General features: G+C 44.1%; 1 protein-coding gene across 1 annotated transcript in view; it reads right to left on the reverse strand.

The window, feature by feature from the left end:
• The window catches only part of LOC119398617 (uncharacterized), a 35,760-nt gene extending 16,946 nt beyond the window's left edge, over positions 1-18,814 (reverse strand). The window contains exons 1-2 of the mRNA XM_037665450.1: positions 18,809-18,814; positions 18,513-18,657 (exon numbers count right to left, since the gene is read on the reverse strand). Coding sequence (XP_037521378.1) covers positions 18,513-18,657; positions 18,809-18,814 — 151 coding nt within the window. The remainder of the gene's footprint in view (positions 1-18,512; positions 18,658-18,808) is intronic.
• Positions 18,815-26,653: the final 7,839 nt, after the last annotated feature.

Genomic DNA, 26,653 nt, shown 5'->3' on the forward strand with positions numbered 1-26,653 from the left:
CGACAATATAATTATGAAAGACGCCGTAGCCAAGGGCTCCAGCATTTTGACCATCTGGTATTCTTTAACGTGCACCGAGATTGCACAGTACACGGGCATCTAGCTTTATGGCTCCATCGAAGCGCGACCGCCGCGTCCGGGATCGAAACCGCGACCTTTGGGTCGGCAGCCGAGCACCGTAACCGCTACACCACCGCGGCGGACGCAAGGAAAGTGAGGAAGCTGAAGACAGAACACCCCTGGAAGACGCTCAACTACCACGCCCTCGTTCACGTGGTCCACGTCGATTACGCAAAAACCGGTGTCAATGCTTCCTGCAATAAATCTGCCGAGAGAACCAGGCCTCTCATCATTACCGGTGGCTTCAACATTGATTTATCAAGACCCAACAACGCCTGGTCTTTATACTGCGTGAACGACGGCTTGCATGTGGACAGGGCATCAAAAGACGTTGCTGCCACGTCCAGGACAGGAGGCGTCATAGCTCATTTCATGGTAAGAGGCATCCAGAATTTCCACCAGCTGTGCTATACCTCGCACTACACCTAAGATCCCTCGTAGCCGCAATCACGAACGGATCCAATTAACAAGTCCGATCCAGGTGCTGGTGCTCACTGATCACGGTGATAATGACCTTGTTCAAGAATTGTCGAGAACCCCTTCTACACATACACACGGGTCCGTGAAACGTGCGGGCGTTCTCGGTCATAACGGACAAGTGAAGCATAACTGCAACGCAACTGTAATAACTGCAACTGTGACTGTAACGTACGTGCAGTGCGCCTGCGCGTGCCACTCGGCCGAGTGTATATCCAGGGGAACTTTCCTGAATGAAGCTTCTTTTCGAGTAACGCCTGTCCTGTGCATTTGTGTTTCTTCTTTATGCTGTTCGGATTCGCGCTATCTAGTATTGAAGAATATAAGCACTACATATCAGCTTACCGCGTGTGGTGTTGTAACGCCCATGCTGCTTTTGGCATCGTTACGCAACTGTAAACAATTGGTTATATAATACATATGCGACTCTTAAGCATATGAGTGTGTGTATACCACTCCCGCATTTCTCTGGCGTCATTCCGTAACGTTTCGCTCAATATAAAAAATTACGCCACAGCCACCATCCCGCGCATGCTTCGCATAACATCGATTCCCACGGTACGTGGGATCTGCCGAATTTTTTTTGTGTATGTTCCATACAAAAGAGCCGTACTGGAGTACAGGACGATGCAGATTTTCATATGTGAAGAGATTTGTATTAGGCGCCGCCAAAAGTGAAGTGCGTTGCACGCACCCTAGCCTTCTTAGTGCACCGTTGCACATGACTTCAAAGTGTTGTGACCAAGATTGGTCCTAACAGAGCACAATACCTAGATTAGATATTTATACTGGGGCAAACTTTCTTGAACAGAACCACAAAACGAATAAGGTAAGGAGCGTTTCGTGAATGACATAGAAACAGCTTTTTGTATCTTGATTTCTCTTTGCTAGGTATTTCACCATAACCAAATTTAGGCATATCAATCATTAAGATTATTATTGATGTTGATTCCTTCTCTTTTGGATTTCTTTATATCTCTTTCGTGCGGGCGCTTCGCATGAGCGCATATTGCCGCAGGGTCGCGACATTGAAGGAGAAAGTACTCAGGCTTTTAAATACGAAACTCTATATTGGGGGAACTTATGCCCAGGACTTGAAAAGTGAAAGCAGAAGCAATACACGCTGTGCACGGATAGCGGCAGTCACTGCTGTCGGCCGTCAGTAATCTGATAAGCGATACGGCACGTCGGCATTTATATATATGGCCTAGAAGGTAAACTTTCGGAATAAACTGTTCTGGTCGCGTTGCGCACTCAAGCTTAGCAATCTAAAATAATCGGGAATGTTCGATATTCCGCCGCGGCGCACGCAAGGCAGTGGTTACACGTGTAACGTACTGGTTTCATGAAGATAGAAAAAGAGGCACCCCCGGCAATATTCATAATATGAGTAAAGTAAGCAGCTGGAACTTAGCGCTCTTTGCATTATATCTTCATCGACGTCCCTGCCTTTATGTTTTAGTATTCTTAGCTAAGTTTCATTTTCTATAATGAATGGGAGTGTATGAAAGACTAGGAATAGGAGTGTATTAAGGAGTGTAGTATTCTAAAGAGACGTGCCATCGCACAGCCTTACAGTATTCGAATGAAGTGCACAAATAAAAAGTTATGTGTAGCTTACCGGAAAACTTCGCTTGAAGTAATACAGAATATTGGTTCCATTTTATTCTAACTATTTCGGACCTGGAAAGACAGGCATATGGACTTAAGAAAAGGACGGATGGCAATCTACAAAAAGGTATGCAGACTAAGGCGCGTGACGGTATGAATAAAACTGATTTTAAAACTGTTCATATCCAACGCGCGCAAATGCTTTTCGGTCCAGCAATTAAGCCGTGTTCTTTCTGTGCATATAATTCCTTAATTTCGGCTATTTGCAGTTTGTACAAATTTTTTGGTATAAGTTGCTGACAGTGTTGTAATCTGCTAGTAAAAATAAGACCATTTTTCGACAGGAGGTCCTTCATCCAAGTGTTTTGAGATCTCATTTTGTATATTTATATATTCTGTATGTTTTATACGAAAATAAAAAAAACTGAAACCGGAAACAAAAGACATGCATGATGTTTCGCCATGCTCTTGATGCAGCCTAAAGGAAGTGATGTTTTTCAATCCTTTCTGAAAATATGCTAATGTGTATTTTCTCCAAATCACTGCAGTGCTACTTAGAAGTTTCGTTTCAATGGACACTCATAGATGCACAACATTGCTAGTTACCTCCCAGTTGACAATACAAGAGCACACATTAAGCATTTGTGACTAGTCACGAGCCATAATATTGCTGCTTTGCCACTTCGGATACCACAAGTGATGTTTTCGAAGATCATTACCGCTCGTCAGGGCTGCCTTCTGTCGCGCTTTACAGCAGCGGCGGCAGGACTGTCGCCACTGCACTCACTATGACAACCAAAACCAGGCCTTTCAATTAGAGGAATCAGAAAACGAGCAGTTATTCACTAATGCCCCTAAAAATCGACATTGCTATTACTAAACCGGGAGGATGGCTAAATGTTGCACATTTACACCAATGGATTGCCCTCAGCGTCCAACTTCACGGACAACCCAATGGCAATCTAGTTCAGCGTGTGCCGCAATACATCAACGACAGTAGACCTCGCCATCTGTATGCTGCTATTTTTTGGATCATAAACGCTAACCCTAATAAGCAGGAAGTTTTTTCATCAAATGCATCTTTTGAGAGTTTGCAATTAACATCACGATGTATGGTGCAAGAAAAGTCATTGAACGAGACAAGAGAAGTGTTTCAACAAGCTTTGTCGAAGAGAGATGATATATTTCATTGGTTGCCGGTGCATTGTGGCTTCGATAATAACTTTCTCGCTCGTTGTGGCTCCCGGTGTTGCGTATTGTATTTACGGAAGCGCCAAATCAACCTCCGTGCGCAAGTTAGCGTGGTGTGACGACCTCTTTTGGAGCCGCACGGAAGAAATGAGCGGAGGGCTTTGAGGCAAGCACGCCGTGTGCAGAGATCCGCGATTCGAGCATGGGAACCCCTGTTAAGAGAAATATGGACTGTGTCTAATTGCCCTACCGTGGAGGGTAGAGCGCCTAGTGTCATCGCTCTTACAATGCTGGAAATAAGAGGGCATTTTCTGACAAGTATCGAGAAAGCGATTGATCTCCACTACGGGGCTATATCTAAGAGGAACGGCCCTTTCAGTAATGTCAAGTTGAGTGAAAAACGACGAAGAGGAAGGGAGTTACAAAATTACCAAAATGTCACAGTTTCGCCGCAACGGCGAAGCAATGAATGCGATAGCAATAAATTGGAATGTAACGCGAAGAACGGAAAGCAGCTCGAAATTGCCAGCGCGTCCCTCTAGCCCAAACAACGCACGAAAAGAACGCACACAAGACGAGCGCGAACTAGTTCGTCACAGCTGGACACTTGAAGCGCATTGCTCAAACATAAATCAGGACGCACGAAACGAACGAATAGGTACGCACAGGACGAGCGCGAACTAACTCTCACAGTTGTTACTTATTTCTGTTTGAACAGTGCGCTCCTTTCGCAAACGCGGCCGCTGCAGCGAGCGAAGTGACCTTCGTACCCCCCTCTCCACCCCACCGGCCGCCCCTTCTTTCCTCGAGGCAAGCACACGAAGGCGACCACGCCCTGCAGGGTGGAGAGCAACGGCGTTCGTAGGAGCGGGGCGACAACCTTTAAAGGGCGCCACGCTACCCACATCGCGCCATCAATGTGGTGACTAAAAAGCATGGTGAAGTAAATGGTGTATATAAGCAGCTTGCCGTTAGCAGGCTGGAAGACGGCATTGTTCGTGGCCTAACCGTCTAACGCCGCATGCTGCGACGCGAGAGGTTGCCCGTTCGATTCCGCGCGTCGGAAAGTTTTTCTGAATTATTTTTCTTTGTGACTTTGATATATATATATATATATATATATATATATATATATATATATATATATATATATGTAGATATATACATATACGGTGCATGACGGCGTCGACGGGGACGGCAAAAATCAGCCGAGACTGTCCAATAATTGCTATCGCAATAAAAAGTGTCAAGACTCGAAGAAGACGGAAATGAAGAAGAGAAGGGAGCGCGGGGCGACGCCATACCGGAGAAGGGGCGCGCTGAGAAGGACGAGTTGGTACAAAAACAACTAGCTGGGTTCGGCCCCGTATGGCGACGTTCTAAGTGTGCGCTTGAGCACCTGCCTCGGGGAGCAGCCCTTTACGTTATTGCCACATATGACACATGAATAAATGATATGCAGCCATATATGATTATATATGTCTGTATCATTGGCTACCGTTTGCCATATCGGGATGTAAGTAGGGCCATGCGTGCCTTGGCTGGTTCATAATATGGCCTGAAATGGAACAATATATGGCACGTCCACACCATACGTGACATCAAGTAGATCCATATGTGGCGGGGTGCTACCATATATGACAAGAACAAGGTATCTATAGCACCAGGTACTGATATATATCGATTTTCGTATATGGCAATCCGTACAGCTGCCTAATTATGTACAGCAACAAGAGTATGAAGACATAAATTGCTTGTTGCAATGCAATCACAAAAGATAGACCTAATGTTTATGTACGTGTCAGTGCATGGTACTCTCGCGCAAAACATGTAGACACTGGTACGTAACTTGTACAAGTTTTACATATACTTTAGATGTGAAACTATATGGGACATGTACCACGACGTAATTAGTATATATATATATATATATATATATATATATATATATATATATATATATATATATATATAAATTGGCTGTAGCATTGTAACCAGCCTGGTAGATGTACTGTAAAAACAGTAACAATGCAAGTGTTCATGTTCATATATATATATATATATATATATATATATATATATATATATATATGTATGTATATATATCCTATGGTAGTAAGGCTCCCTGGGCTTCGCACACGAACTATACATCGAGGCGGCAATACTTCGTCCCAGTTGAAATGACACTGCTGCAACTAACAAAAGCGCATCAATTGATTTTCGCTTGAGTGTTCGCTTGAGGGCAATTGTATATAAGAAAGATGTAGTGCGTGACAATTTGCGGCATATCCAATTTTTCGAAATTGCAAAAGTTGCACGTAATTCGAGATATTCATAATCGAATTTTAAAGGAAATATCGTAACTAATCCCTCCCTGCGCGCACGAAACGTGACCGCTGTTAGACCGGAACTGCGCGTGACAGCAAAGTGAGGATATTTGAATGATGGCGCGTCGGGGATGTTATCTGTTCGTGAAAAATGGCGTCATATCAGTTTCGCCAGCGGATCGCCTTGTCTTTGCGCGTGGTGTTTGGCGTCATCCGTTTCTTTCGAGCTGTGCGCATGAAAATTGCAATATTGCCTTTTCTTCCCCTGTGAAGCATAAAGCTCAGGGGCAGTCACTACGGCGCTTCTTGCAGACAGCAGAAATAGTTTTTCGCGCCTGTTTCTAGTTCAAAAAAGAAGCGGATAAGCATCACAGATCGCATCCAAGAAGTAAGCAGTCTGCTTGTGTAGTTCAGACGCTTGCCAACCTTCCTTACCAAATTTTACTTCAGCGCACTTTTATGCAAATTTCTTCACTTCATTGTCACGTGTTGTTCCAGTGTTAAGTAACAGAGAGGCCATGTTTCTTGCGTGCCGGGCACCGCCAGTTCCGATATCGCCCTTAAAATTTGGTGATGAATATCTCAAATTACGTGCAGCTTTGGCGAATTCTAATAAAGGGTATGCCATAAATTGTCATGCGCTACAACTTTCTGACATAAACAACGGTCCTCAAGTGAATAATTAAGAAGTAAATGAGATTTGGTAAATCGTTGCAATAGGGTCATTTCAGGGGGAGACAAAGTATTTCCACCTCGGTGCTGAATTCTTTTGCTAAAATTACAGGGCCTCCCCTGTCATAGGTCGACTGCTCACCCGAAAGTCGTGAGTTTGATCACGGCCAGTACGGTCGCCTTTTGGTGTAGGTGAAATGCTAAAGACCCGTGTGCTGTGCGAGGTCAGTGCAGGTTAAAGAACACCAAGTTGTCGAAATTTCTGGGGACCTTCAGGACGGCGTGCCTCATAATTATATCGTGGTTATAGCGCGTAAAACCCCAGATATTGTTACAGTGAAAGCTGGCATGAGATTACAACAAGGCCGTTCTTGGCGCCGTATTTTTCAGCCGCCGCCGCCGGTGTCCGCAACACTATCGAGCGAAATCAGAAAAAAATTAAGAAAATATCCATGATCGACCGGGGTTGGAACCTGGGCCCTCTGCGTGGGAGCCCAGTATTCTACTACAGAGCGGTGCCGTTGCTTGAAACTCCCTTGAATAAAGACCCTATACGGGCTTCATGTCGGCCAGGCGCCAAACATATCTAATATAGCCTGGTAGTAAATTAAAATAAAAACCAGACGTCACACAGCGCGAATTCTGTAACTGGGCGTCACGCAATGCAAACTGGGCATGGAGTGGGTTGTTGCATGCTTCCAAACCATTACAAAGGGCTCTGCCATAATTATTTATCGTCATGAGGCACAGCATCAACAAAGTTCGCATAATGCCTTACGGGTGTTTAGCGGGTACCACGGTTCTCCACAGAATGACAAAAAATGGCAATGTGGCTGCTTCCCTACTTCACAAAAATTATGATCATTTATAGCATAGTGGGTTCCTCGCAAGTACACTTCTGCTAGCTGCCAAGGAAGCCCATAAGGCCCCCATGTTCCATTTCCTCAAGGAGACAATAAAGTTCTTTCTCTCTCTCTCTCCCTCTCTTGTTCACGTTAACGTATGTTATGTAGCTTGATGGGAGAATGAAATAACGACCTGGTGTCACGCAATGCGAATTACGTAACTAGTGGGTCGTTTAAAGGCTCCAACCCATTACAAATGGCTCAGCCATAATTCTTCAGCGTCATTAGCCGTCGTATCAACAAAGTACACATAATGCCTTACAGATGGTACCTTGCGTCTCCGCAGAATGACGAATAATGGCCTAGTGGGTGCTTCTTAACTTCACAAGCATGATTTGTGGCGAAGTGCGTACGTTGAAGGTGCACTAGTATTAGTTACCCCAAGAGAGTTTATAACAGGCTCTAGAAATGACACTCTTCCACCTTTTGCTGTGGCTGGGCTGCGCTTTCCACGCAGGCCTGCGGTTTTCTTATCATTTCGTATTTCGCAGCATAAAATTATGTTTACTATTTCACGTCATCTCAACAGCCAAATGCGTCCTCGATGTCCAGTAAGAGTTGCTTCAATAATTCTGAGAACCTAGCGCGAGCGCACGGCATAGACGAGAAAGTCGGTCAGTTTATCTTCACCTGACAGGAGAATAAGGTGGCGAATGCCGTGCTCAGCATCAAGTTCATGCAGTTACCCACCGACACGAAGTAGGCCATCCTTATCCATAGACGACACCAAGCGAAGCTTACGAGATATAGTGAGTAATGAATGACCTTCGATTAGTGCAATAATTTCGTTCGGGAATGTGTTTTTGCTGCATATGCTGCGACTTGCACGCAGCCTGCAAAAATCATTCAGCTAAACTGGTGTTCCTTCAGTGAGCCTTCAGAGATTCATGCCCGGAGGGTTGGTGCCAGGACTGGAATTATACTGCGACTCATAACAGACGTTTTGGAGAGCGGCAGTTTTTCATGCGGAAGACGCCTTTGCTAGGGGGGAGGGGTGAGGGATATGCCGATGTTTTTAGTGCAGGTAAGCCCTGATCATTACTAGATTGCTCCGTTGCGGCCACTTTTCTGCGTCTTAATCTCTTTTCCCAGAGCAGGGCTGTAAACCGCACGGGCGTCTTGTTCGCATCGGACGCGCACCGAACGGCTCGTTGCTTGCCTACCTTATTCCCAGCTCCATGCGACCATGATACATTAAGACCACACTTCCTGGGAACAACGTCAATGTTTTGGGAAAGCGTAATAAACGTTCCGTTTGTTTTGGTATTGCTGCACGTGTGTGTGTTTATGTATGTGTGTGTGTTTGTCGTTTCTACACCATCGCAGCGGTGTGCCTTCAAAGTCGATCGAGCACTAATGTACAGATGTGGGTCGGGAAGCTAGTAAGTGCTCACAGTCTCTGAACTGGAGCTAGGCTAAGTAGATCCCGCTTACGCACTGCAAAAGTTTAGGCTGCACACCAGCATTCGCCAAATGCGTCGTCATAGGTTCATAAGATGCAGTAGCAGTCACTTCACATGCAAGGTTCTTGATACTTCCCATTTCGATATGTCTGAAAACGCGGGTGAATGTAGCCTCCTTATCTTTGTCAGGCAAAGAATTTGACTATTTTAGCCGGTTCGCACGCATTCACTGAACTGTTGTCGTGTATTTGTTGTAAATTCATGCATTTCCGCTTTTGCTCGCTTTTTGCTTCTCAAGAAAATTTTCGCAACAACCTGATCAACACCACGTTTTAGTTGTCGAGAAACACAGTCCCACTCGGCAGGACAGCACCTAATGTGATAGAGCGTGGCATTTTCGAAAATTGTTTCGCAATGTGCAGCAAAGCAGAATGATAGGTACTTTTAGTTGTTGTCGCCCTATCGTTGACACGGAAGAATTGGGGGCGAACGACATGAAGAAGCGCGTTGCACTAGTTTCACGAATCGGAACTGTTCATGCTGCTTTTTGTAGCTATCAAAGGCGCAAGAAAACCAGCACTACAGGAGTCAGCAAATTTTTGAAACTGCGCAAGGAAGACAGGATGAAAACAGCATCATATATGCACGCACACACACACACACACACACACACACACACACACGCACGCACACACACACACACACACACACACACGCGCGCGCAAACACACACACACACACACACACACACATTCCACCTTGTGTGTGCGTTTTTTTAGTTTACTATACTTGCTGACTCTATGAACTGACTAGCCCAACAACGAGCTTAAAACCTACAACCTAGTCTCTGTTTGACATCACGCTCTGTGGAATTTCATAGTTTCATATTTATGCTGAAACGCTGATAATGGGAAAATATTGCGGAGATTTCACAAAAAAGTGTAATACGAGCACTCCTCATCAGCGGTGCCATCGGTGCCAAGCTGGCTGGCATGTTTAACACTAAGACAACAGGCGTACGAAAGATGATGACCGCGGATTGCTGCCCCTAGAGATAAAGGTAGTATTACACATGACATAAGAGTTATCGATATTTGCTGCCGTGTTGAATTGCATTTTCTTATGCTCTATCTGTAGTACCGCCACACACTACAACAGTTCATGGTGCCCGCGTGTGTTCTGTTAGCATTGGTAAGTTTATTGTAAATGGGCCATTATTCTATAAATAGCTTGAAGGATATACTGCAGGCTAATACAGCTTACCTTGAAGTGATCGTCGTTGAAAAGTGAGCCCTAATGTTCCCATGCCTGTTGTCACTATTACTCTGTCTTAACTCTTTCGGCCCTGGCGGTGTCAATTGACACCACCACACATTTCCCCTAGCACCTCGGGTATGAAACCAAAACTGCTCATTGTTGGGGGAATCGTTCTTCAATGATCCCGACTGAGATTGACACGAAAGTTGGGGCATGTTTGCGCGGATGGAAGCTACAAAGAAGAAGCTTGACCGAAGGCATGGGTGACGCCGAGGTGGGTCAGCTGAGGCGGGTAAGCGCCATTTTCGGGACGATGTACCGAAGCTGATTTAAGGTGTATCACACGGACAAATAGGTTGTTGGTTCACATTTTGTGTGCTCTAGCGAGTAGCAGAAATGAAAAAGCCATTTTTCTCATTTCACAACCACAGAGCCCTGACGACCTAATTTGACTCCATGTTAATTAATCCATAAATGCCTGCACCACTGGCTCAATTTTTCATTTGAGGTCTTCTGAGGTCATAACTATTAGGAAAATGCGGATACAGAAGGTCTCCGACCAAAATAAACAAACCAGGACTGAAGGGTTAACCCACTATTGCATAGCGTCCCAAATTTGGCACATACCGATTAACATTTTTTATTCAGGACGCAAGAGAGCCAGTTGAGAATTTGACACTGCCAGAGTAATTCCTATAGTTATGCACACTTAACATAAAAAAGTGCTGCCATCCATGGAGCAGTAAGAAAAACAGACGTGAAATACATTTCACAGTGCACGTGGAAGTTCGGCATGCGAACAGCATCGAATGCGTTTTATTATCGCAACCTCCTTTTCGCTGCAGAAGCATTAAAAAGTTATTCTGGGATATCTCCTGAATTAAAAACTCATGTTCTTTATTACTTTTCTCAATTTTCCTTTGCCACTACGGTATAAAGCCGAAAATCGGTATGTGCCATATTTGGCACAGTATGAATACCAGTGACAAAATGCGCAATATGCTGCCATCTATCTTCTGCTCCACAATACAAAAGTGAATAAAGCACAGCATCTGAGATTATGCTCTGTTGTGCAGGATTTAGGTTGTGGTGGTAGGTTTTAGCTCCTTCACGAAAGTCTGAGGTGCCAGCTGCAGTACCTGGCAACTGTATTGACGTGGGTGCATGAAAAATTTATGTGAGCTCCGACCAGTTCAAGTCGATATTTTATCTTTTTCGATTTCCTTGGCAACTGACGCTCCCAACCGCAAATCAGTGGTTGGTAATTCGGCCTTCACAAGGCTTGTACCCGCCACCTACGAGGCCTTGACTACCACCCCGGTCGACCAGCTGACTTAACGCGCTGGACGCACGGGCCTTTGCGTCGACCGCTCCTGGCCTTATCCTCGAAACTGAGCTCTTTTGTTTTATTTAACTGATGCCGTACGATATACTGGCGCCAATAAAAAAAATTCGGCAGATCCCACGCACTGTGGGAATCGATGTAATGCGAAGCAGCCAGCAAATAAGAGCTGCATACATCGCCTTGTTTGTCTTTGAGCCAAATGAAATCATTCATGCCATGGCATCTAGTCCACCATATATCGCATGTTTGCCATGCACGCATGCATGCACAATCCAGTGTACACCATGCCAATGAAACGCATATTCTGGTATATAAATGCATGACCTGTCGTTTATGTTCATCACGCCCTCGTGTCATGCCATACCAATTTTGGTATATATCACATTAACAAAACGGCCGGAAGCGCACCATGACAGTGGCATGTAAATCATACCGCACATGACATGCATACATGATTCGCTTGTTACAACCTCTCATTTATGTTCGTCATACAGTCACATCGCGCAATACCAATTTTGGTGCATATCAAAGGAGCGAAATGGCCGCGAGTGCACCATGAGTAGAGCATGTAAATCATGCCATACATGACATGAATATTATGGTTTTTCATGTTACCGCCTGTCACTAATGTTCATCATACAGTCTCATCGCGCAATACCAGTTTTGGTGTATATCAAACTATCGAAACGGCCGCGAATGCACCATGAACGTGGCATGTAAGTCATAACATACATGGCATGCATGTCATAGTTTTCATGTTATCACCTGTTATTCATGTTCTTCATACAGTAACATCGCGCAATACCAATTTTAGTGCATATCAATCTAGCGAAACGGCCACGAGTGCGCCATGAGCATGGCATGTAAATCATGTCGTACATTTTATGCATGTCAGGATTATCATGTTACCACCTTTCATTTACGTTCGTCATACAGTGGCGTCGCGCAATACCAATTTTGGTGTATACCAAGCTAGCGAAACGGCCGGGAATGAACAATGAGCGCGGCATGTAAATCATGACATACATAACCTGCATGTCATGATTTCCATGTTACCACCTCTCATTTACGTTTCTCATGCAGTCGCGTCGCGCAATACCAATTTTGGTGTATGTCAAGCAAGCGAAACGGCACGAGTGCGTCATGAGCATGACATGTTAATCATGTCGTGCATGTCATGCATGTCATGATTTTCATGTTACCACGTCTCATTTACCTTCGTCATACAGTCGCTTCGCGCAATACCAATTTTGGTGTACATCGAGCTAGCGAAGCGGCCGCGAATGCATCATGAGCGTGGCAAATAAGTCATGACATACATGACATGCATGTCATGGTTTTCATCTTACCAACTGTCATTCATGTTCTTCATACAGTCACATCGCGCAATACCAATTTTGGTGTATATCAATCTACTGAAACTGCCGCTAGCGCATCATGAGCGTAGCATGTAAATCAGGTCGTACATGACTTGCATGTCATGATTTTCATGCTACCACGTCTCACTTACGTTCGTCATACTGTCGGGTCGCGTAACACCAATTTTGGTGTATATCACGCAAGCGAAACGGACGCGAATGCACCATGAGCGTGGCATGTAAATCATGACATACATGTCATGGATGTCATGGTTTTCATGCTACCACCTGTTATTCATGTTCTTCATAAAGTCACATCGCACAGCACCAATTTTGGTGTATATCAATCTAGCGAAACGGCCGCGAGTGCGCCATGAGCGTGGCATGTAAATCATGTCATACATGACATGCATATCATGATTTTCATGTAACTAGGTGTCAGTTATGTTCGTCATACAGAAATGTCTCGTCATACCAGTTTTCGTATGTATACCTTCATTTAAACGGCCGCGAGCGCCCCGAGACCATGTCATGTAAATCATGCTGCATATGACATGCGCGTCATGATTTGCATGTTAGGACCTGTCATTATGTTCGTCATCAACTCTTGTCACGCCGTACCAATTTTGGTATATATGAAATTAACGGAACGGCCGCAAGAGCCCAAAGGCCGTGGAATGTAAATCATGCTGTTCATGACATGCGTGTCATGATTTTCATGATATGACCTGTCATTTATGTTCGTGATAAGGCCATGTTATGACACACCAATTTTGGTACACATCCGATTAACGGAACGGCCAGGGAGCCCAAAGGTCGTGGAATGTAAATCATGCTGTTCATGACACGCGTGTCATGATTTTCATGATATCACCTGTCATTTATGTTCGTAATAAGGCCATGTTATGACACACCAATTTTAGTATACATCCGATTAACGAAACGGCCAGGAGAGCACAAAGTCGTAGGCGGCTAGATAGATAGATAGATAGATAGATAGATAGATAGATAGATAGATAGATAGATAGATAGATAGATAGATAGATAGATAGATAGATAGATAGATACGCTCAAAGTCGCAGAAGTTCGCTAAGAAATGCTTCGCATTTAAAAATTCGAGCAGGAAAGTATAGTAAGGCGGCAGCATGCAGACAAACGTGTAAGCGGCCATTTTGTACATAGATATCGGCGGTCAGATGCACTAAGTGAAATGTTCAATTATGCCACAACACAGGAAGCAAATGCTTTGCTTCATTCCAGACATCACCTTAAAAAACCTCAATCAGTGATAATTTGTTTTTCAGCCATGGGAGCAATATCGCTCGCCCATCTGCATGGTGTGCCATATTTGGCACAAACCTGCATCTTTATTATCACAGTCACAATAAATCTGAAAATTTTTGCATATGTTCTTCGTCTATCTTATGATAAAAGTCGAAAAAAATTTTTCAAATGACTTTTTCGTAATTCATGCAATAGAGGGTAAATGTCAGCTAGATTACGCTGGCGTATATTTTACCAGTTTCTGATAGTCCGAAACTATTAAAAATATATGCCAGCCTAATCTCCGAGCATCTTTTTGTTATGGTATTGAATTCTATTTGCGATTTATAGCACTTAAAAAACTGAAATATACATACTGTCCTCGCCAAGGTTTTCCCTGGGAAAAAAGAGATATGCCATATATTCTAAGTGCAGGCACTTTATTTCTTTACAATTTTGATATTACCAAATTCGTAAGGCCACGTATAACGCCCAATACGCCATATGCATCTTGAAGCTAGTTGGCTTGACAAAATAAACAAAAGCTCATGTTCTATGTGACGCCTGCTGGCAAAACAGCGTGTTCCACACTCACCATCAATGCTACGAGGGGCGCTGACTAGTACTTGCCGGCTTCATGCACATAAACACCCGATAAAATGGACGAGAGCATGAACACCACCGTAGCTCATTTGGTAGAGCATCGGGCGTGTTATCGGAAAGTTGAATGTTCGGTCTGTGCAAGCGGTAAATTGTGTTTTCGTTCACTTTCTCCACATCTATATCACAATCACTACAATACACTTCAACTGTATAATTAACGCCCCCTAGGCCTTCGTTGGCTTCATTATTTGCTGCTTTTCATTAAAGGAGCCTTGAAAAACTTTTACAAGTTACCATAAAATTAGTCGCAAGCTGTAACTTACATCTCCCTGCTCTCGTCTCTACGAGCTCGCTCGAAGCTTTAGCGTTGTGTCAAACAAAGAAACGGGCCCTCATAATTTCCTTCATTTGTTTATCTGCTATATGGATTAATATGACCACTAACGAGCACGATTCAAAAAGGGTGGCAGTCTCGCGAATTTGTAGCGCTGGCAGCGCTGCCTCGCGGTCACCTCCAGAATGTGCCATAGCTAATCAGGCGGCCACAGAAAGCGGTGATGTGAGGGTCAGCTGAAACTTTGTCTGCTAGTCGCACACGTGCAGTTATGTCACTATCACCAGCATCACCGTCCTCACCATCAAGAGTGTCGACAAATCATGAAGAGAATATTAAGGAACTGGGAATCAACGCAATTCGCGACGTCGCGAATCATTTTCGTTTCGACCCTTCGCAAATCAGTGATCCAGGAATGGAAGCCGTTCAAAGCTGCGACGCGGCCGTGCCTGTGGACGCACGCTTCGTCCATGCTAGCCGGTATGTCTCAATTAGCTATTTTAGAGAATTTTAGAATGTATGGCATTCCGTTATACACAAAGGAGTTTACGGAATATCGGGCTCCAGCTGGACGATATAGACGTGTTTTGACGCGTCGGAGAACCACTATGATAGACAGGCATGCTTCTTTGTTTTTGCCTAGCGTCTATGGCGAAAATACGCTTACCAAGGGCGCGCATTCGGAATCGCGCCGCTGCCACAATTATATACACTAGCAGAAAAGCAGACTACGCCAAGTTTCCACAACAACAATTCTGTGTTTGCCAGGTTTTTCGTCGCGCCGCCAGATGACCCTACCTGTCGGGCTTCTCGTGTTTAAGGCTACGATAATCTGGTGTTACGCTTACGCGCGGAAATCTACGGAGGCTTGGAGGCCCCGCCACTGCAGCGGCATTTCTATGAGGAGGAAATATAAATGAGACGCGTTTTCTCGTGCATTTTAAAGAACCCCAGGCGGTTTAAATTAATAGAGAGTCTACTAGGACTTGCCTTATAATCATGTCGTGGTGCTGACATGGAAACTTCCTGCAATTAATATTATTATTATTGCTGTCTAATAAAATGTCCTCTACTTTCCTGTTCTTGTGTGTCTCATGTGGCGGATATTATACCACGGGCCGCAGTATATGAGTGCGTTCCACACGTGACGAGGGAAAGAGTTTCATGACGAGCACGACAGGCACGTCTTGTTATTCATGTCATGTGCTATCAGTTATGATTGTCATGTACTCGTGTCTTCCGACGCCAATTCTGGTATCCCTTTCAGTCACGGTGTGTACAATTGTACACATCAACTTCGGAGTCGGATCAAGCACCGCGTGTTTCTTCAAATGGCCTGAAACTTAGTGTACACATTCGTGCAGGCATCCTGAGTGGACGACTGGCGTTTATTTAACTTCATCATTCTGCTTATTCCTGCAGATCATCACTTTGCTAGAGACACTACCATGTTCGACGATCGTTCGACGTGCGACGTTCCAGGACCGACACCAAGAGTATCTTTTTTCTTCGCTCGAAAAGCATACAACCAAAACACAAACTGTGCATGCATTTTGAGCCTAATATGACTGAAGCTGACTGATTGCGGAATAATTACATACTTAATTACACGTTTATTAACATTAGTTGCTGAAACTCACACAGAAAAACACATTCCTTCGTTTTATTTCTTGAATTCTAATACTGAGTGCCTTGAAATCATGCCATGCAAATTTGATGTAGTTGCAGACAGTGCATCATAATTCGTGACTGAAAGGGGTATATACCATTTTAAAAAGATGACCACCAGAGCACCCAGCCTTAGGCGGTTAGATAGACAGAAATGGTAGAACTGCCTTTGTATCGCTGAGCCATGCTTCGCACTTATTCATCCATATCACATGATACAAAAGTCGTGAAGCCATCGCAATCGTTCTTAGCACGGTGTATGCCGAGTAGAATATGCATTTATGAGAAACATGCGATAATGGATGACTAGAGGAGCATGATATGAACTTTTTTCAGTGCGTACAAACTATTCAATAGTCTTTGTGACTCTGTTTATTAATTCTAGAAGTTACGAAATTTGATTTGTAAACATAGATGTTTCAATGTAAAAAAATCCTTGAGAAATAAAGCCGATGCTTTATTTCAAGAGAACAACCTGTTGCCGAAGTAGACGCTAAGCCATGATTTATGATGTGCCGGTGAATGAAATAAAGCCGCATAAATTAGCAAACTTGTTACATATCTAAGTTCGTGTCGCAAATATACTAAGCTAGGAATGTTGCATTTTTGCAGTTATGAATATTTCAGATATAAAAAGTTAGCATAACACATGAATATTGGTACTTGTTCAGCGTTAATTTCTAGTCTATTCTATATGCATATGCCCTGTTATTAGTGGGTGTTCAGCACTCTGAGCTCGAGTCATTGATATCGCCATACACAAACGCCTATTTGTAATTGGAAAGCACATCACCACAGGAGACGAAACACATGCGAAGAAACACGCAGGAGGGACGCCATGATTCGCTTGTGCTTTGCCGCGTTTGTCACGGCTTTCCCATCTATAAATTTGTGACCTACTTTCCAAACGAACCACACTTCTGCGTACCAAACTGCGATTTACACACACGCCAACGTGTAGGTTTTTTACAAGGTATGTCTTATCTCTAGTCTAAATGTCAACTAAGTGCCTGAGGCACCACAATCACCGCTTTACACTAATGTATCGGTTCATGTCGCTTACTATGTGTATTGGTGCCATGCCCACGCCTCTAGCGCACAGGCAAGGTGAACATCGGCTACTCCAGACAACACAATTTACGATTCAGCCGATAAATTTGCCTACTAATAGATGCATAAAGTAACTAATCAATACTAGTGACCAAACTGCAGTTGAAGAGAGCTGAGCTTTTTCACTTATATTTGTAATTATTTGTTTGGGACGAAAATATAAGGCGTGCACAAGGTAGCATGGTATCGGGGCTCCTTCGCGCAGTCATTGGCGCTGAGTAATAGCTTATTTTCATGCATATACTTACGTTATCATAATCGATCGCACCAAATGGGAGCGCCGCGAAAGACGGGAGGGAGAGCGGCGACATCAAACGACTACATTAGGTGAGGGTTGTTCTACATAACTTTAGCAAGCATACCATTAAAATTTCTAATTTTATTAGGTAAGGTTAGCGAATAAAAATTACGTCTCTGGAACTAAATTAAGTTTACTCAACAACAACAACAACTAAGTAAACGTATACTGTGAATTGACGTACAAACCGAGCTTTATAATAACTGTTAATAAAAGTGCAAGTTAAAATTGAAGGCTTTTAAGGGGTCGTTGTGTGCTTGTCATTTAGTGTCATTCCTAGCGCGTGCCTGGAGAATGAAGTAGCGGCAACTCACCCTGCTTGCTATTCTTTCATAATTCAATATCTGCTCACTAAACACTTCATTACTTGAGGCATTTATAGTTTGGGACAAAGTTTATTCGTAATGAATAAGATGTGATTCCAAAACTAGCGACGATGCAACACAATATAAATTACTCGCGAAGTATAGGAAGAGGAGCGAAGTTTGCATATTAGATCTGTTTTTATAGCCTGCGAAAGTGGGGTCCATGCGTGCCACAAATAACGCTTGGTAAAAATGGTGATGATACTCACAACGGGAAACATATAATTCAGATTTCTCATCTCCCAACCGTTTTCATGGCGCAAGTGTTTTGATATTACGCACTTTACGTTGTATATCTGCATGTTACTCGAGTATCCCACGAGGTAAAGAGCATTTTTAAGGACTCCAAGCTGAAAACAGATTTCACATATTCAGGTTTTGCAAACTGATGATGACAAGGTTGACAAATTATCACAGTAGAAAAACGTCAGTATACAGGCTGATTTTACTGCGATAGCAATTATATGGACACTGTCGGCTGATTTTTGCCGTCGCCCTCACCGCCATGTCCCAGATATATATATATATATATATATATATATATATATATATATATATATATATATATATATATATATATATATATATAGATATATATATATATATATATATATATACATAGATATATATATAGATATATGTACATGACAGAGGCAAAGAAAAATAAAGCAGAAAAAAACAATTCCGAAGCAACCAACCGGGGATTCGAACTATCGACCCCTCGCTTCCCAGCCTAGACAACTCAACGATGCCCCATGCATGTGCCGGCGAAATAACGGCGAGCTATTTATATACATTATGTACCGCTGGTGGTAAGCAAATCTCAGAGGAGCTGGAGCGTGTTTTCTATCACGCAACGCTGCTAATTTTCTTTCAATTTGAAAACTTCCGTTGAGATGCGCACGATAAAGTGGCCCTTTTCTGTACCCACTCGGGATCTGGAAGGAAAAATTTTGCCGCGTATCTGCGTGCTTCGCTGTAAATATCGTCGAAAGACGATAGTCTTTTGCCGGCCGTACTAGAGAGTCCTGTTCTCATCCGCGGCCACCCGTGATGCTGTTCTGCCTGCGTTCTTTGGGCATGTCTTCTTTCTTTGGGCCCCAGACAGCGCCTCCGCTATGTTGAATCGGCCGCATCTGGCTCGCATTGATAAATTACAGGAGGCGCTGCGTGGTATATGGACGGCCTCTGGCGGTGGCGTCGGGAAACATATGCTCGTGCAGAACCCAGTGTCAGTGCCAGGAGGCAGTACCATATCTTTGGCAAAGCGCTTTTTCGTGCATAGCGTCGCATTTTCAGCGCAGCCTGACAAACACTAAGGACTTTAGCATTACGTATCTTCGTATTTTCTAGTAAAGATACACACCACCTAATACGTATTGACGTTGGGCCTCAGATATGCGTAATATTTTGTTTTTGATCGATAATTTTCACAAGTATGAAAGGAGCTAGCAGTTCAAGATGGCTCAGCCTTCAGGGAGTGTTAAACTTTGACTGGGTGGATGAATTGTGCGACAGACAGAAAGATAAATAGACAAAATTTCTACGCTCAAGTGTCCCAAGAAAGGCTATCGTCTTTAAAAAAACAAAGAAACACCGGGCACACCTTACATCAGACACTCCCGTGTGGTGGGAGACGCAGGCGGTCATTCCACACGCCGCAATTTAAAAGAAAAAAATTACATAATCTCCTGCTAAAGGGGACCATGAGGCGATGTCAAGCAGCGTTTTGGCATGTCGAGCCCGCGTTTCATCCGTAGCAATTTCGCGTCAACGCTGCCGTTTGCGCTGAGCTTCCCTAGCCCGGAGCTCGGGGACCGCTTGCCGACGTTTACTTTGCGCTTTGGCGTGTCGAGCCTTCCGCTGCTCCACCCGCTGTCCCGCGATTTCGGCAGGCGTTAAGGTATTACTGCAACTGGTGCCGACGTTGACGTTGGAGCTGATGACACCGGCGCAGTGACTGATCGTGTGCCCGACCCAACGCGGGCCTTTCATCTAAACCAGGAGGGGGAGTCGAGAGGGGGAGTGGTAGTGGAGAGGGAGAGAGGGGAGAGGGGAGGAGTGGAGAGGGTCTGCACATGCGCAGTAAGGGTGGTCACGTCGCACACCGGATTGAACTCCGCCTTAAGCTGCTTCGCATCTAAAAGAACTATCTAAGTGCGTCTGATTCTCCTGTGTCAACCCTTGTAGACGCAATCCTCCTAGTTTTCTTTCGATTTGAAAAGTGCCCTTGAGACGCGCACGACAATGTGGCCCTTCTCCCAACCCACTCATGATGTGGAAAGAAAGAACAAAGAACAGCGGGCACACCTTGCATCAGACGCCCCCGTGGGGCAGGAAACGCAGGGGGTCACTCTACCTGCCGCAGTTTAAGAGAAAAGGAAATATCTAAGAGCAGCTGATTCTCCTCTGTAGACACAGCACCTTGCTCAAGCACAAATACGTAACAACTGCGACAGTTGTTAGTTCACGCTTGCCCTCTGCATGCCTGTGCGTTCTTTTCGGGCGTGTTTTTTGTGCTTCAGTGGCACGCTGCAAGTATCGGGCTGCTTCTCGTTCTTCGTGTGACATTCCAATTTCTTGCATCGCATTCATTGCTTCTCCCTTCCGGCAAAACTCTCTTTTAAAGACGATATATATAGTCTTTCTTGGGGAACTTAAACGCAGAAATTTTGGTCTGTCTGTCTGTCTGTCTGTCACACGTTTCAGCCACCCGGCAGAAGTTGAACCACTTGCCCAAGGGCCAGCCATCTTGAACTGGTTTGTAGGTTCATACTTGTGTACATTGTCGATCAAAAAGCAAAAATTACGCATAACGGAGGCGCAACATCACTATGTAAGTATTAGGTAGTATGTTCCTTTGCCAGAAAATACATAGATACGTAATTCTAAAGACCCTAGTTTCTTAAGCTGCACCTAAAATGGCGGTTGCGCTTAAAATGGAGGCTGCGCTGAAAATGCGGCTGCGTTGAAAATGCAAGACGGCTACGAACGCCCTCTGCCACGGAAGAAGGAAACCCTCTGTACAAGCTCCTGTTTCCCGACGTATGCCAGATGGCGCCGATATCTCACGCAGCGCTCTTCTATAGTCTTTCGGCGCGATTTGCAGCGTAGCACGCAGATACACGGCCAATTTTTGGCAATGCATATTTCCTATAAATATTCTCAAGCAGTAAGGCTATTCTCATGTTCTGCACACGAACTCTAGGTCGACGTGGAGATATTTAGCCGTACCTAAAATTACACTGAAGCTGCTTTTTAGAAAAAGCTCCTTCATTACTTGTTTTATTATTGTCATGAGGGCAGCTATTTATATCAAAGTAATAGTGTGTGAGAATTTATGCCATACCATTTTTTAGAAATCAGAATTGTTGCAGGTGATTTCAGATATTCTTCATCGAATTTGATATCACATAATTTGAAGTGATTGCGCTAGGCACGATCACTTCAAGCCGAATTTTCAGAAGAAAATTTGATTGAAGGCGCGTCGTGGCAATACCTTTTTGTGAAAAGTGGCAAGTCATCTCACTCGTGCGAGCGGATCGCCTAACTATGACTGTGGCACCTGGTGCTTATCTGTTGTTTTCGAGCTGTGTGCCAGAAAACCGCAATTCCAACCTTTCATTCTCTGTGAAGCATATAACTCAGGGGCCACCTGCCATTGGTCTAGTGGTTATGGTGCTAGGCTGCTGACACGAAGGTCGCGGTATCGAATTCCGGCCGCGGTTGCCGCATTTTCGATAGAGGCGAAAATGTATGAAGCCCGTGTACTTCGATTTAGGTGCGCGTTAAAGAACTCCGGGTGGTCGAAATTTCCGGCCCCTTCAACTCTCATAGTCATATCGTGGTTTCGGGATGTTAAAACCCCAACTTTATAACAAAACTCAGGCGCAGCAACTTCGGCGCTTCTTCTTGAGTACAGGCAGAATAGTTTTTGCGCCTGTTTACAGTTTGTGAACGACACAAATAAGCGCCACTCATCGTTCTTAAAGGGTAAATCCGTCTACCTGAAAACTTTGAGAAAGGTATCTAGAAGAAAATAAGGGGCATCTGCAGCAGAGGTCAATGTGTCGCCTGCATTTATGCTTAGAGTATTGGCTACGCTTATGTTCGTCCCTAATATACTTGCAAGAGTCCTTACCATGGTGGATGCACTGGTTGTCATGGCTTTGGTTCAATGACCGGGTGGAGCATAGCGCAGTCAGAAGAAAGACGTTTGAATTATGGTTTGCGAAAGAAAACACCACGAATCAAAGTATGTACCTAATATTCTTGTTGTATGAATATGTGTGTTTTATAAAGTATTCTAATAGATATATTGCCAGAAATTAGAGAAAGAAACGTAATTGTGAACGTAACATAAGGGGCGTGTGTTGTGGGGCTAGTTGGCAAGCCATTGTTGCGGTGACCTAAACTGTTCTTGGGACGAGAGACGAGGCTTCAGGAAGATAGAACGAACGAAGAACACAAAATGGACAGGAAGAAGACAGGACGATCTGTCTTCTACTCTGGTGTCTCGTCTCTAGTGAGTTGAAGTTTTCAAGACAGCATATCATAGCTGTGATTTCACTAACTAACGAGAGAAATAGGTGTAACAAAACTGCCTCACCAGTAACGCTTAACAGGAAGCACAGCGTTCAAAGTTGAGGGTTGATCTTGGAATGTTAGGACTGTAGTCCGAAGTCACGGCAGCGTACATATATATGTCGGCCAGACTGGGACGGCATTCGGACTCTGTCTAAACAAGTACCGATCTCAAGCACGTACTCTCTCAAGTATTTTTTCCTTCAAACATCTCAGTTGTCCAGAACACTCGTTCGACAAAGTACATGTCGCCATCCATAGTACTCGTGAGCGGGAATAAGGAGAGCCCTATTTCATCCACAAATTTAAAGCAGCGACACACGGCAAAAACGAAAACACCGGGAGCGTGATTCCACGTAAGATCGAACAAACGATGGCTGGTCGACCTCTTAAGTTTATTTCAAAATTTCATATATTATTGCCTGATGAGTGGAAAGAATAAATCCGCAATTTATTTTGCCGCCAAACATTTTTTTGAAGCACAGGAAATCAATAATGACGAAGAGGTGGAGTGGGGCGCTCATCCGCTCTGCTGTTTTGGCCAACTTTCGTTATGAATTGCACAAAATATATTAAATTTAGGTAGCTGAAATTTCTTTACTAAATATATGCATGGTTTTGCTTCTGCTCAGGTATTTTTAGTTTTTATGTGTAGTGTAGATGTTTTTATAAAAAACCTCAAAATTGGCCAAGGAAACGTTATTTTTTTACTTTCAAGGTCTTTATCTCAAAAAAGCCTTGTAGCAGAGCGACAAAAATTCCGCATTACGTTCTTCGCATGCTTATCTACCAAATTGCCGAATCTTATATTTATATAGCGTTTCAGTAAAGAGAATGATTGGGCTAATTTCAGGAAAACACCGAACAATGGAATCTTCTGACGACAATTAAAAAACAAAACCCACTTTTTTTCATTTCTCAAACTTTGTCCACTTATTCTCCTCCACATCAGCTTTCGCATCATTAAAAACATGTTGCATAATGTCGTTGCACTAATAGTTACGGCCCCTCCAATAAGACCCTTAGGATTGGCAATTCCGACTTCTTGCCCAGCAAGTGTATAACATGCAGGCAGGATTGAATTTCTTTTTATTAAAAGGGCCAGCAGTACCGAAAAAGGTGTTGCCGGCACTGAAGACCTTAATTTTGAAACTATCTGGTCACTGCAGCGGCCACGAGCGCGGGGCTACCGAGCAGGCGCGCGTGCACCCGAGATGCTCGTTGTAAGAGACGGCGCAGTGAGAGCTCGTTTTCGCGTCCTCAGACCGATTGAGTTCGAAACAGCAACACCTCTCGGGTGACTTGAACACACGTGCACCGGTAGTCGCAGTGATCTGGTTAATGACGTCGATTTTTTTTAGGGCGTATAAGAATGTCATCGTTAAACTGTGCGTTGCGTGAAGATCTTTCATTGCAGTGGTAGCAAATGCACGCGTAGCACAAGTAGTCCGTCTCACTGACAGTCACTGATCTTTCGGGCGTTAAACGTTCCTTCAAAGCATTTATGTCTAGGTCGGTAACTCTGCGAAATTTTGGCTTCTTTGCAATAATTAAAGGAGTACTGACACGATTTTGAGACATCGCAAAAGGGACATTTTTTTGCTTCGTTGATATGCATTGTCAACGCTGTCCACACACTGGAGTCGGAGAACACGTATAAAATATTTTAATTTGACCTTGAAGTTTTCGTCGCTGAGCATCTGCAAGCCAGCCCCACTGCAATGGACATTATCCCGACGAGTCAAGACAGTTCCCCCGAATTTGCGAGTTCTGCGTCCTGCATGCCGCCTAAATCGTAGAAATCACTGTCAGGATCACTGGACGACAATTCACTCATCGTTGTTTATGTGCACCACGAGCAGATGACGGATTTGCCGCTAGTACGTCGCGAGTTTCTGTATCTCCGTGACGTAACACTGCTATGAAACGACACTGAGAAGCCACCCCCTCGATATAGAAACAGAAAGTGTCTTTTTAAGGTGGCGCTAATTAAAATATATACGATGCATTCCCAGACAGCACAATAGTCGTTTTAGGTTTCTCGACACCAGTATTTTTATTTAGAGCAACAATCCGATTTTTTTTTTAAATTCGTGTCAGTACTCCTTTAAGCTCCTTATGCTTCGAAAGGTAGTCTCCACAATAGACACATTCAGAGCTATACTTTCTCGTCATGAGACGCACAGGAGGTGTAGAGTAAGAGCAAAGCACAAGACCTATCCGCGCCGAATGAAGTGTGAACAGCGCACCGAACGCGCGGCCAGTTCAGGCCGTCTGCTGCCGACATCTAAGATAGGCAAGCGCATCCGGTTACCGATAGTTTTGCTTTTCTTTCCTTCGACATTCCATATTTTGATTTGCCACTGGAGCGCCACGTTAATGCTTTCCACTGATCGCAACTAGCGCAGCGCAGTTTCTCTGGCAGCAGCGCGCGTGAAGCGAGCGCTCATAGCGTTTTCATCTTGCTTCTATCGCCGCCGTGTTGTCAGCGCCTAGCTGCGATGCGAACAGAGTAGTAGTAGTATAAAACTTTATTGTGTACAGAGGGAGAATAGAATAGCGAAGCTCCAGTGCACGTGTGTTCAAGTCACCCGAGAGGTGTTGCTGTTTCGAACTCAATCGGTCTGAGGACACGAAAACGAGCTCACACTGCGCCGTGTCTTACAACGAGCATCTCGGGTGCGCGCGCGCCTGCTCGGTAGCCCCGCGATCGTGGCCGCTGCATTGACCAAATAATTTCAAAGTTAACGTCTTCAGTGCCGGCAACACCTTTTTCGGTACTGCTGGCCCTTTTAATAAAAAGAAATTCAATCCTGCCTGCATGTTATACACTTGCTGGGCAAGAAGTCGGAATTGCCAATCCTAAGGGTCTTATTGGAGGGGCCGTAACTATTAGTGCAACGACATTATGCAACATGTTTTTAATGATGCGAAAGCTGATGTGGAGGAGAATAAGTGGACAAAGTTTGAGAAATGTAAAAAATGGGTTTTGTTTTTTAATTGTCGTCAGAAGTTTCCATTGTTCGGTGTTTTCTTGAAATTAGCCCGATCATTCTCTTTACTGAAACGCTATATAAATATAAGATTCGGCAATTTGGTAGATAAGCATGCGAAGAACGTAATGCGGAATTTTTGTCGCTCTGCTACAAGGCTTTTTTGAGATAAAGACCTTGAAAATAAAAAATAACGTTTCCTTGGCCAATTTTGAGGTTTTTTATAAAAACATCTACACTACACATAAAAACTAAAAATACCTGTGCAGAAGCAAAACCATGCATATATTTAGTTAAGGAAATTTCAGCTACCTAACTTTTATATTTTGTGCAATTCATAACGAAAGTTGGCCAAAACAGCAGAGCGGATGAGCGCTCCAGTCCACCTCTTCATTATTGATTTCCTGTGCTTCCAAAAATTTTTTGGTGGCAAAACAAATTGAGGATCTCTTCTTTCCACTCATGAGGCAATAATATAAAAAATTTTGAAATAAATTTAAGAGGTCGACCAGCCATCGTTTGTTGGATCTTACGTGGAATCACCCGGGAACCTCTTGTTCCTTCGGGCGTGCAAACATTGGTAAACTGCAGATTAATCCTGATAGTTTTATTTCGTGTGGATGCTAAAATGGAGTGTCCAAGAATTCGCCTTGTGCGACGCATTGTGGCGGCTTTATGCGGTGGCCACGTGAAACAATCTGGCAGGCACCGCCTCACGTGCTGCCCGCCCCGAATGCATTGTCGCCGTACGCGAAGCTCGTGAGCTGAA

This window comes from Rhipicephalus sanguineus, chromosome 7 (genome assembly GCF_013339695.2).
Source record: "Rhipicephalus sanguineus isolate Rsan-2018 chromosome 7, BIME_Rsan_1.4, whole genome shotgun sequence".
NCBI lineage: Eukaryota > Metazoa > Arthropoda > Arachnida > Ixodida > Ixodidae > Rhipicephalus > Rhipicephalus sanguineus.